The sequence below is a fragment of the Pleurodeles waltl genome, chromosome 12 (genome assembly GCF_031143425.1).
Source record: "Pleurodeles waltl isolate 20211129_DDA chromosome 12, aPleWal1.hap1.20221129, whole genome shotgun sequence".
Lineage (NCBI taxonomy): Eukaryota > Metazoa > Chordata > Amphibia > Caudata > Salamandridae > Pleurodeles > Pleurodeles waltl.
Genome location: NC_090451.1, coordinates 677,026,633 through 677,039,638, shown reverse-complemented (window position 1 = coordinate 677,039,638; position 13,006 = coordinate 677,026,633). Strand labels below are relative to the sequence as shown.

The 13,006-nt window shown below is 43.5% G+C and overlaps 1 protein-coding gene across 1 annotated transcript in view; it reads right to left on the bottom strand.

The window, feature by feature from the left end:
• LOC138267229 (extracellular calcium-sensing receptor-like) overlaps positions 1 to 6,494 on the bottom strand; it is a 35,386-nt gene extending 28,892 nt beyond the window's left edge. The window contains exon 1 of the mRNA XM_069216085.1: positions 6,237 to 6,494. Coding sequence (XP_069072186.1) covers positions 6,237 to 6,494 — 258 coding nt within the window. The remainder of the gene's footprint in view (positions 1 to 6,236) is intronic.
• Positions 6,495 to 13,006: the final 6,512 nt, after the last annotated feature.

Here is a 13,006-nt window from a genome sequence, read left to right as displayed (position 1 = left end):
TGTTGTAAATATGCTGAGCAGTTTCGAAGTTATTAAAGGGAAAAAAATATAGATATCCTGGGATGCCAATCCACCATGCATCCATCCACGGGGGATCTGGGGGAATCCAGGGGAAAAGCAAGGCCCTGATTGACTGGCCACAACCTGAAAGGAAACTGTTGCCACCATTTTGTTTGTTTCTTGGCCTGGGTGAGAAAAAATTATGTGTGAAAACACATAAGGGATCGGGATACACTGCTGAAGGTGTAGAGTTGTGTGCATGCGGAGTTTGGCTGCAGGGCCTGGCCTAAGAGCTTGGTCACAAGTGGTGGTGGTTGTATTAATGTTTGGTAATTATATATTACTTTACATTTTAAAAAAATCACATTCTCAGAAAAAAACAAAGGTTACAGGCATGTTATAGTAGGAAGAAACTATAACTCATGTTTGAAAGTAACTTTAGACTACAAGTTACAGCTTCGCAACATAAGTGTAACTAGAAGTATAACTATAACTGCTGAATTTCTACTGTTTTGTGTGGGTAATACTTGAACCTAAGTATAACACCCCGTAGCCTTTGTTTTTTTCAGTGTACATTAGAGAGAGAGTAGGGTGAAAATATCAGTCATAACGTCTTGTTTTAAAAGCAAAAAAAAACACTGACATTTTCCAGTTATTGTTTACTGAGCTAACTATAACTTATTTCCCCAGCATACCCTACTTATGATATCACAAATCAAACATCTGCATCCCAGGCTTAGCAACTAATGTCTTTTTGCCCTCCATGGACTACCGTGGTGCTACTGCCTCCCTACCTGCCCTTTGTAGTCTGTGGTACTGCCACTACCACTGCTGCCTGCCCTACTGTGTGGTCGGCTTGCTGCCCCTGGTGCATCCCTCCGCCCTCCATTGTTTGAGTCTGCACCTCTTTGCCATTCCTCCTGCACTCCATGGGCATTTGTGCTTCCACTGCCCCTCCCTAAGCACTCCATCATTTGTTGTGCTACCACAACTTCTCTTGTTTGTCCTTAATGGTTGGCTTGCTGCCTTTGTCTATCTCTCCCCTGCCCTCTATAATCCTTTGTTTTTCCATTGCTCCTCTTGCCAGCCCTGTGTGGTCAGCTTGCTTCCTCTGCTCCCTCGCCCTGCCCTTGGTTGTCCAAGTGTATGCCCCTGCCCTCTCACCCCACAGATGGTCACCTTTCTATGTAAATGACAAAACAGTGTCACACCCCAAGTCATCTACATGGAATCAAAACTGTAAAACCTAAAGCATTTCCTTTAGAAAGGAACAAAATTAGTTTTTTTGCTCCTAGAAATGATGGCTACTGCTGTAGAACAGTGGTTCCTAACCTGTGGTCTGCGGACCCCTGGGGGTCCACAAGGCCTACTCGAGGTTGGAGATTGTGTCACCAATTTAAATAATATTACAATTAATACATTATGTTATAAAGAATATACAAATAAAGATGGAAAATTGATAATGCTAAAACTGTTTCTATATTTGATTGTGAATTAAACCAAATAGTTTAATATTTGAGCCTTCGTTTGGTGTATACGTATTTTTGTGTATTGTTTTGAAGTGCAAATCATAGAAATCGCTTAGGCCTGGGGTTACCAACTTCTGTGAATGCAAGATAGGAAAGGTACCATCATTTGTGAATCTCCTGCAAAAATTGATTCACTTGGAGCACTACCCAGATACCCATTCAGTAAGTGAAGGGCAATTACTTAACCCTTTTCTGGTGACTGCAATATATCTAATAGTGGCACATGAAGAGGAATGCACTATATGCCTTCTATTCCTAAGGATAGATATCATACAATGCAGGGAATCCATAGAAGAAAATATTAGCAAAACACATTAGAGCTTACTTATTTCCTTTCTCTTCATTTATAAGGTCTGCAAGTAAAACATAAAATGGAGCATCAAGGACACGGTGTTTGCTGAGGTCATCATAAAAACTCTAGCAATGTCCATAGTTTAGAGTGCCTTTGTTGAAGTAAAATGCAGGTATAGTTATAGATATACATATAGATTTAGTTTACAGAGTGATAGTAGCTAGGATTCCCAGAGATAGGAATTCCTCTGATTTTTGCTCTCTAGTAACTTTGCAGACTTATTCCTTTTACAACATTGGTGAACAATGCAAAGGTTTGCCGTGATTCGTCAAGGGGGTGCAAAGTCAAAAGGGGGTCCCAAAACACATTTTGACACTAATGCATTTCCCATAGACTTTGTACTCACACCTAGCGGCCATACGGCAAAATGAATTTCCATGAAATCCATGACTCTATGCCACTCTAAACTACAACACTCTAATTTACACCATTCCACTGTTTGCTATTCCACTCTACACCAATCCACTGTATGCTACTCCGTTATATGCCCCTCCACTGTACGTCACTCCAGTGTGTGCTATTATACTTTATACCACTCCATTATACGTCACTCCATTTTACGCACTCCAATGCATGCCCCTCAACTGTATGCTGTTCCACTGAATGTCACTCCACTGTACACCACTCAGCTGGACCCCACTCCACTATACAACACTCTACACTATTCAAATCTCTACCACTGCACTCTATGCACCTCTAGTCTTCACACGTCCACTCTACACCCTCTTACTGTGTGCCACTCTACTCACTACACTCAATGCTATTCCACTTTATGTAACTGTACCCTGCCACTCCACTGTACACTATTCCAGTCTATGCCACTCAACTGTATGCCACTTCACTCTACGCTACTCCACTCTATTCTTTTTCACTGTATGCATCTCTACTCTACTCCACCCTATGCTACACCTTTTTATGTCACTTCATCCTACACCACTGCACTGTATGGCACTCCACTGTCTGATATTCCACTGTAAGCCAATCCACTGTATAACATTACTCTGCACACCTCTACGCTGTGCATATTCCACTCTGTCATACAACATGCATCACTCCACTCTGTGCCACTCCACACCAGTGTACTGTACGCTTTTTCATTCTACCCCACTTCACTGTATGCTATGCCACTATACCCCACTCTACTGTACCACAATCCACTCTCTGGGCCTAATGACAAGTTTGGCGGACCCAAGACCACCATGGTGGCACTCTGACCGTCGTCAGCCTGGCGTTCGCACTGCTGTATTACAAGATTGGTGGTCGGATCGCCAACAGACCGCCAGTTCTGCCATAGTTCAGTATGGCAGGAACCGTGGTGGTCCTGACCGCGGCGGTCAATGTTAGAGATCGGGAGTGCTATGGGTATTACCGCCTGCCAGTCCTCCAGGTTTTCAGTGGTCTCTCCACAGCCATAGAAAGCCTGCAAGTCCAGCAGGTAAGGGTCCCAAAACAGGGGCATGTAGAGGAAGGTGGGTCCCCAAGGGCCTCCCCTCAAACATTTGGGCTTCGGGGGCACTCTGTGTCCTGTGCACGGCATAGCGCATGGGACCAAGTTGCCGACCGGGCTGACAGGCAGGAGTGCATGGCCGGCAATGACCCCAGTGCACAGCCCTCTGCCTCCACCCTCCTGCCACTCCAGCCCTGTGGGGAACTTGTAAAACGACAGGCCAAGGACCGTCAGGCTTCTGAGATTCATACGACCGCCACCATGGCGGTCTGGCGGTCGGACCATCAAACTCGCAATCAAGCCCTTTGTCACTCCACTCTACACCACTCCACTGTATGCTGTTCCGCTGTATGCCACTACACTGTACCACACTCCATTCTACTCCACTCTACAACACTGCAGTCTACAACATTGCACTGTATGACACTCTCCTTCACTCTACTGTACAACACTACCTAACAACACTCTGCTCAAAGACACAAGACTCTATTATTTGAAACATATTTTTAATAAATAATACAAAAATAAATAAAATTCAATAAAATAGGTTAAACTGTTGTTACAGTTAGGAAAACGTTATTAATTATTTATATACAAAGGAAACTTATTGTAAAGTTCTAGTTATACCTTAACTTTATAATTTATGCACTACTGTTATATTACTATAACTCTATTTAGTCTTTAAATACAAAAAAGCTACTTTCTGCTCTGTTTCACTCCACTCTATGCCACTCCACTCTATGCTATTCCAGTCTATATCATTGCACTCTATGTCCTCTATGTCGCTCCAGTATACACCACTGCCCTCTACACTAATCCAATATATGCCACTCCACTTTATACCACTCTACTCTATGATACTCCACTCTACTGTGCGCTGTTACACTCTACTCCACTCAGTTCTATGACACTCCACTCCATGCCCCTCCACATTATGCCACTATACGCAACTCCACTCAGTGCCACTACACTATTCCACTCTGTCAGTCCAAACTATTCCACTGCAGTCCACACCACTCCACTGTATGCTATTCTACTGTACCCCACTGCACTCTGTGCCAGTCCACTTTACACCACTCCACTATATACCACTCCACTGTATGCTATTACATTGTACACCACTCAGTTCCACACCACTCCAGTCAACACCACCCGAATGTATGCCCCTATTCTCTACACCACTCCAGTGTACGGTAATCAACTGTGTGCCACTCTACACCACTCCACTCTATGCTATTCTACTGTATGCCACTCCAGTCCACTCCATTGTACACCACTACATTCAATAATATTCCACTCTACACTTTTCCACTCAATGCTGCTGCACTGTTTGCGCTCCATTCTATGACAGTCCACTCTACGCCACTAATTTCTATGCAATTTCTAGTCTGCGCCCTGCCACTGCGTACTTCATTTATGCACCACTTTTAGATTACCATACCTTTATATATTCTTAGATACAAACAAAACTTAAACTATACAAAAATTAGAAATTGAAAGCTATATGTATACTTTAATTTATAATTTATGCAACACTTTCAAATTATTTTAACTAGCACTCCTCCATACACAGGGTATTGAACACGATAGCCACACTATATTAACTATAACTTGCCGCTCTACAGTGCATTGTTTTCTCACACATGTGATGTGTGATGTAATAAGTGTTTTTGTAAATTCTAATATTTCAAACGGTATAAGTGATATAATATAAAAGAGTATAAGTAGTGCATGGAGTAGGTGTAAGTTATAGTTAATGTAGTGTCGCTAATGAGTTCTATATACTGTGTATTGAGATGCGTCAGTTATAATAATTTGAAGATCTTGCATGAATCGTAAATTCAATGTTTAACTTTAGAATTCAAAATTTTTGAATTTAAGTTTTATTTGTATCTCAAAAAGTAAAGGTGTAGTATTATAAAGGTGATGCGTAAATTGTAAATTTAAGTTATAACCATAGCTTTAGAATACGTAATATCTGTGCAGTTTAAATTTTGATTTGTATAGAAAGACTGAATAAAGTTTTTCTAACTATAACAAATGTTTAACTTTTTTTTATTGATTGATACAGATATATGTACATGTAGATAGATATAGACATTTCCGATAAACTCAATTAGATTAAATACAAGGTCGTGGCAGTCGCAGTTCCAGATTTCATGAGCTCCTTAATCGACAACGTATTCAACAGAGAGACAGACAATTTCAACAGAGAGATGGTTTGCGTGTACAATTCTAAAACAATTTAGGACCTCATTACGAGTTTGGCGGTCCTTCAAATGGCACCTGGCAGACAATCCTAGGACTGCCTTATCATGAGTTCCACATGGGGCTGGAGTGACGGCGGGCGGAGGCATGGGACAGTACAATGGAGCTACTGCTTGCTACGCTCTCCTACTTGTCAGCACGATGGGCAGCCTGTTCCCATGCACCATTCTGTGCACAGAACGCAGTGTGCCCCCAAGCCCTAATTTTTGTGGGGGGCTCACATAGCCCCCCCCCCTTCGCCCCTAACTCCCAATTTGGCTGTGCTCCCTGAGGCCCCCCATTTTAGGCCCCTTACCTGCCGGACCATCAGGTTTTCCATGGTGGTGGAATTTTCCTTGAAAACTTGGAGGGCCATCAGGTTGTAATAGCCATGGCAGTCCTAATGCCAGGATCTATAACATTGACGGCCACAGTGAAGGACTTCTGTGGTCCCTGCCATACTGACTGACAGTCAGTATGGCGGGGCTGGCGGACCGCTGGAGGACTTTTGTCAGTCCAATAGCCAAACTCATAATATGCCAGTCGGACCGCCAGTGTTGCAGCAGTTGGACTGCCACCACCCAGATGGCAGAGGGGGACCGCCAAACTTGTAATGAGGCCCTTAGATGTTCCTAGCACAGGATCTTTTCCCAATTCCTACCTGTGGCTGTCTGTACAGTCCCAGTACCCGTGCCATGGGAATGGAACAAAAAGAACCCGCATCTCCAACAATTCCAGCAAGAAGACCAGCTCTTAGACAGCGGTAGTTCAGAATGTGCTTTCCTTTTCCTGTCAGCATCCACAGGGTGCCCTGGAGTGCAAAAAGTGGATTGTTGCATGAGTCATATATCTGGAACCCCAGTGTGATGTTGGGTAAGAGGTCAGGGTTTCTGTTTATCTCCACAATGGCAAATACCATGGCTTGGACCCATTGATAGTTTTGAAAGACAAACCTAGGGTAAGCATGGTAAAGAAAGATCAAAAAAGGTCAGCAAATATAATCTTTGAATCATGTGTATTCCTAACAACAGTTTTAAACAATTATTATAATTATATGTAGGACACAATTACTAGTCACCAGTTAAACTAATACTAATGATGTGAAACCTTTGCTCAGACAGTATTTTTACCATGTGTAAAATGTCAAAATGATGTAATACTATCATAAAATGAGCCACACTATACCACATAATTTTCCTATTCTCGCCACATCTTTTAGGAATAATGTTCTCCTCTGGAGCAAAATTCCAGTGGTCCTGATAAAGAAGCAGAATGCAGATAATTGTTACTTTGTCAGATCACAGAGCAACATTGACATCTGCAGTATAGTTTTTAGGTCTGCCATAGAAACAGCTTTAGCTGTCTTGCCAGCCTTTTATTTTCATAAAACCCACATTACATAATATTATGACATAATACAACAAACAAAAATATTGCACTGTTTTGCATTAAAGGGAGACAGCAGGACACTGCCATATCTACTCAGACTATTAAGATATGGAGTAGCTGCTGTCAGTTGCTGCACTGGTGTGCTTAAGGCTGCCTTGCGCCACGCACATCCCATTGAACCACACTGCAAGTGTGTGTGTTATTTATGCATAGCAAATGTTTAGACCAAAATCTTTTTTACGAGGCCATGCGCCTAATTTTTGGGTGGTCAGACCCACCTTCGAAGCCTTCAGGCAGAGGTGAGTCGGTTGGGGTCCCCTCGGTTTCAAAGCCATCTGCTTCAGCCCCTGCTCCGGAGGGGCCCCTACGGATCCAATCGCGGATCCGTCCCGACGCCGGTCGTGCCACTACTCACTTAAATGTGTCTCCTCTCTCACAAATATTATAGCAATTTCCCTCTTGTATGGCTTTCCAAACCACATTCACACTTGTTGCCTATACATATATGCATAGATATACGAAAAATCTATACCACACTAAACTCAGCATCACCTAGAGCCAAGCACTCACAAAAGACACATCTACAGTATTGGGGACACTTGTCAAGAACATCCAGACAGCTCAACAATAGAAGCTAGATTATCAAGGCTATCCTCTGCATATCAATAAGGGTGGGCAGAACTTGTGGAGTTTCACTCTGCGGAATTCCGCTGAATTGAACTCTGTGAGATTCTATGAATGGGTGGAAATTGATTTGTTATGCTGATCTTTAGCGCCAGGAGCTTGCTCCATGCTGAAAAATCAATGTGAACCACACCACTCGGTGCCTTAGAAGAAACTGCTGTCCAAGTTGATTTTGCTGCCACTCATGTAAATTTTCTACTTGCGTGGCAGATTTCTCATTGCAAACATTTGCAACTGCTCGTGAGCGTTTGTGGTGAAACAATCTAGCCAGGTGTCCTGTTAGTGCCTAAAAATAGTGCTATGGGATGCCAGTTCTCACCAACCAACTTACTGTTGGTGAGCTGCGCGCAAGAACTCTGCCTTGTGCAGTCGTTGGAACTTGGCCAGGATGGAAATATATTAATTGGTTTAATATTGAGGCTAGTTTTTTTCTGCAGCACTCAATATGGCACTAATGCTTGCATATGGGTGGATGTTACAGCGTGGTATGTTACTCACAATGCATGTGTCACTTGAGGGCTGCACAGCTGTTTGGTTACTATCATCAGGCCAAAGCCTGGTTTGAAAGTAGCACAGCTCAAGATAAACTGCTAAAATATGGCTTATGTAAATTTCTAAATCAGACAAGGTGAAAATGTTTTGCTCCAATAGCCAGCATAATAATTCCTAGAGGAATGATGCACCTACCACTGTTAGTTTGTTTTTATAATCCGATGTTTATCAATGGAAATTATAGTACAGAAATGTTCTGAAAGGATCTATAAACCATGCACATCAAATCACCAGGAGTAGCAGGAAGGACATCACATAACTTTCCTTTGATCAAATAATGGAGGTGATATTATATGATCCGACACTGAATCCTCCCAAGAAATGATGTCACATGACCTTAATCTCGATGACAGCACAATAACTTATAACTCTGTTAAGAGGCTCTTCATTGCACAAATATATAATAACACAAGGAACTAACATAAATGAATATCCATTTTATATACCACCGACATGTAAAATAGGGTACTAATATCCTAGTAACGTTACAGATTATTAGTTATTATTGCATGAAAAATTATTTGTTTGTTGGAAGAGAAGAATACAGTGCCACTAAAACACAAAATACCTCTAGGAAGCCAAATTATTATTACCTCAAAATCATAATTTAATAGCTTCCCTAAAATATGCCTTAAGCTTTAAATGACTTAAAAACATCATTGATTTTTCCACCTTTATTTCTTTAATGTGGATTCATTTGAACAGTGTTATTGACATATTTAATTCCTTAACATAGTTAATGCATTTTGATTAACATAACTTGAAAAACGTTATCACTCACTACAGCACATAGGTGGGGTTTTTATTCAAAACCTAGGGCCTGATTGAGGGTCTGGCGGAGGGGGTAAATGTCACAGATATCCCATTCGATGTATTGCAATCCCATTATAGCCTGTGGAAATCGTAATACAGTAGACGGGATATCCGTCATGTTTGGGACAGAGTAACCCGTCCACCAAACTCTAAATCAGACCCTTAATATTCCAATAGTTGACAACAATAAAAATCTACAACATCTTTTTTTTAAATGTGTATTTTTTACATATTAATCAGCAGATTATACATTGCACTGTTGTATACTTGTTTGTGTTACCGAGCCAAGTATTGAATGCCTCAGTTTGCAGCCAGAGCTGCACTAAGTAAATTGTACACATCACAGCACCATTTGCCTTCTTTTCTGTTTTTGACATTGTAAGGAAATGCCTCCTTGGCATGGTTATCCCCTGACTGTTTGCCTTTGCTGATGCCAAGTTATGATTTGAAAGTGTGCTGAGGCCTGCTAGCCAGGCCCCAGCACCAGTGTTCTTTCCCTAAAACTGTACCTTTGTCTTCACAATTGGCACAGCCCTGGCACTCAGATAAGTCCCTTGTAACTGGTATCCCTGGTACCAAGGGCCCGGATGCCAGGGAAGGTCTGTAAGGGCTGCAGCATGTCTTATGCCACCCTGGGGACCCCTCACTCAGCACATGCACACTGCTTGCCAGCTTGTGTGTGCTGGTGGGGAGAAAATGACTAAGTCGACATGGCACTCCCCTCAGAGTGCCATGCCAACCTCACACTGCCTATGGCATAGATAAGTCACCCCTCTAGCCGGCCTTACAGCCCTGAGGCAGGGTGCACTATACCACAGGTGAGGGCATAGGTGCATGAGCACTATGCCCCTACATTGTCTAAGCAAAACCTTAGACATTGTAAATGCAGGGTAGCCATAAGAGTATATGGCCTGGGAGTCTGTCATACACGAACTCCACAGCACCATAATGGATACACTGAAAACTGGGAAGTTTGGTATCAAACTTCTCAGCACAATAAATGCACACTGATGCCATTGTACATTTTATTGTGAAATACACCCAGAGGGCATCTTAGAGATGCCCCCTGAAAACATACCCGACTTCCAGTGTGGGCTGACTAGTTTTGCCAGCCTGCCACACATCAGACATGTTGATGGCCACATGGGGAGAGTGCCTTTGTCACTCTGTGGCTAGTAACAAAGCATGTACTGGGTGGAGGTGTTTCTCACCTCCCCCTGCAGGAACTGTAAACACCTGGCGGTGAGCCTCAAAGGCTCAACCCCTTTGTTACAGCGCCACAGGGCATCCCAGCTAGTGGAGATGCCCGCCCCCTCTAGACACGGCCCCACTTTTGGCGGCAAGGCCGGAGGAGATAATGAGAAAAACAAGGAGGAGTCACTGGCCAGTCAGAACAAAGGTGTTCTGAGCTGAGGTGACTCTGACTTTTAGAAATCCTCCATCTTGCAGATGGAGGATTCCCCCAATAGGATTAGGGATGTGCCCCCCTCCCCTCAGGGAGGAGGCACAAAGAGGGTGTAGCCACTCTCAGGGCTAGTAGCCATTGGCTACTAACCTCCCAGACCTAAACACCCCCCTAAATTGAGTTTTTAGGGGCCCCCAGAACCAAGCAAGATAGATTCCTGCATCCTGAAGACGAAGAAAGACTGCTGACCTGAAGTACTGCAGAGAAAACGGAGACACCAACTGCTTTGGCCCCAGCCCTACCGGCCTGTCTCCCCACTTCAAGAAAAACTGCAACAGCGACGCATCCCCCGGGGTCCAGCGACCTCTGAAGCCTCAGAGGACTACCCTGCATCTAAAAGGACCAAGAACTCTCGAGGACAGCGGCCCTGTTCCAATGAAACTGCAACTTTGCAACAAAGAAGCAACTTTTAAAGACCACACGTTTCCCGCCGGAAGCATGAGACTTTCCAATCTGACCCGACGCCCCCGGCTCGACCTGCGGAAATCTAACTCTACAGGGAGGACTCCCCGGTGACTACGAGCCCGTGAGTAGCCAGAGTTGACCCCCGTGATCCCCCACAGCGACGCCTGCAGAGGGAGTCCAGAGGCTCCCCCTGACCGTGACTTCCTGCTTCAAGGAACCCGACGCCTGGTAAAGACACTGCACCCGCAGCCCCCTGGACCTGAAGGAACCGAACTCCAGTGCATGAGTGACCCCCAGGAGGCCCTCTCTCTAGCCCAGGTGGTGGCTACCCCGAGGAGCCACCCCCCCCCTTGCCTGCCTGCATCGCTGAAGAGACCCCTGGGTCTCCCATTGAAACCTATTGCGAACCCGACGCCTGTTTGCACACTGCACCCGGCCGCCCCCGCGCCGCTGAGGGTGTACTTTCTGTGCTGACTTGTGTCCCCCCCGGTGCCCTACAAAACCCCCCTGGTCTGCCCTCCGAAGTCACGGGTACTTACCTGCTGGCAGACTAGAACCAAGGCACCCCTATCTTCATTGAAGCCTACGCGTTTTGGGCACCACTTTGACCGCTGCACCTGACCTGCCCTGAGCTGCTGGTGTGGTAACTTTGGGATTGCCCTGAACCCCCAACGGTGGGCTATCTTGGACTCAACTTTGAACCCTGTAAGTGCTTTACTTACCTGAAAAACTAACAAATACTTACCTCCCCCAGGAACTTTTGAATTTTGCACTGTCCAATTTTAAAATAGCTTATTGCCATTTTTGCCAAAACTGTACATGCTATTGTGATGATTCAAAGTTCCTAAGATACCTGAGTGAAATACCTTTCATTTAAAGTATTGTTTGTAAATCTTGAACCTATTGTTCTTAAAATAAACTAAGAAAATATATTTTTCTATATAAAAACCTATTGGCCTGGAATTGTCTTTGAGTGTGTGTTCCTCAGTGCTTAACACTACCCTCTGATAAGCCTATTGCTCGACCACACTACCACAAAATAGAGCATTAGAATTATCTCTTTTTACCACTATCTTACCTCTAAGGGGAACCCTTGGACTCTGTGCACACTATTTCTTACTTTGAAATAGTACATACAGAGCCAACTTCCTACAGACATTGCCTCTGACCATTGAGGCCAGGGGTCACAAAGGCAATGTCAGGGGTCACAAGTGATTTGCTGGTGAAAGTGCCGATTGTTTTACACCTCCTTCTCTGCATGTGCTAGAGTTGTCCTACTATGGGTGCATCCCAAGATTCCTTTTTAGTAGTCAATTGATTCTTGTCATGAACATTGTAACAATTCTCGATTATGCCTCTTCTCTTTTTGACCCATGTCTACTTTCAGAGTCTTTTATCTCTTTTTAGAAAGTGTGAAGTAATAAGACCTACGTAGAAATGTTGACAATGTCCGCTTGATATCTAGGGTGACATATTTTATTGCTTTTAGTTATTCACGCTGCCATAGTACCATGGACGCCCACTTTAGTCGCTGACATGTTTCTATTGGTTTTACTAATAGGAGACCATAATCAATATGTGAACTCAGATGACACGTCGCCATGTTGTTTAGTCTTGATATTTTTGTGTCTGCAAGTGCAGATTTGCTTTATAAATATAAAGATGAGATCAGCAATGATATGGTATAAAACCCAAAGTATCTGACTACATATCAAGCCAGAGGTCATGCCAGTTTGCAGTGCCAGTCAGCCCCAGTCGTGGGCCATGCAGGGGCAAGTGCAGACAACTGGCCTTCAGCCTAGCAGTGTTTGTCATTTCCCAGACCATGCTGCAATAGCGAATGCCCGAGCTCCTATATTTCTAGTGAAAACAGGTGTGCTGTGCAATCAATCTTAAGACACTTGAAACACAGGGATTTCTATTTACTACTTTTGCTAAAAAATTTAGCAAATTGCCTATAAATAGCTTTAGAACGTTATGATGTTAAGAATTCACAATGTGAGAAATGTTCATGCTGTTTTCGCTGATCATGATGTGCATTGATGCATTTGTTTTGCATTATTTGTGGTTATTGTTTTTATTTTATGCACTAGACTAGGTTTTTAAAAATGAACATATTATAG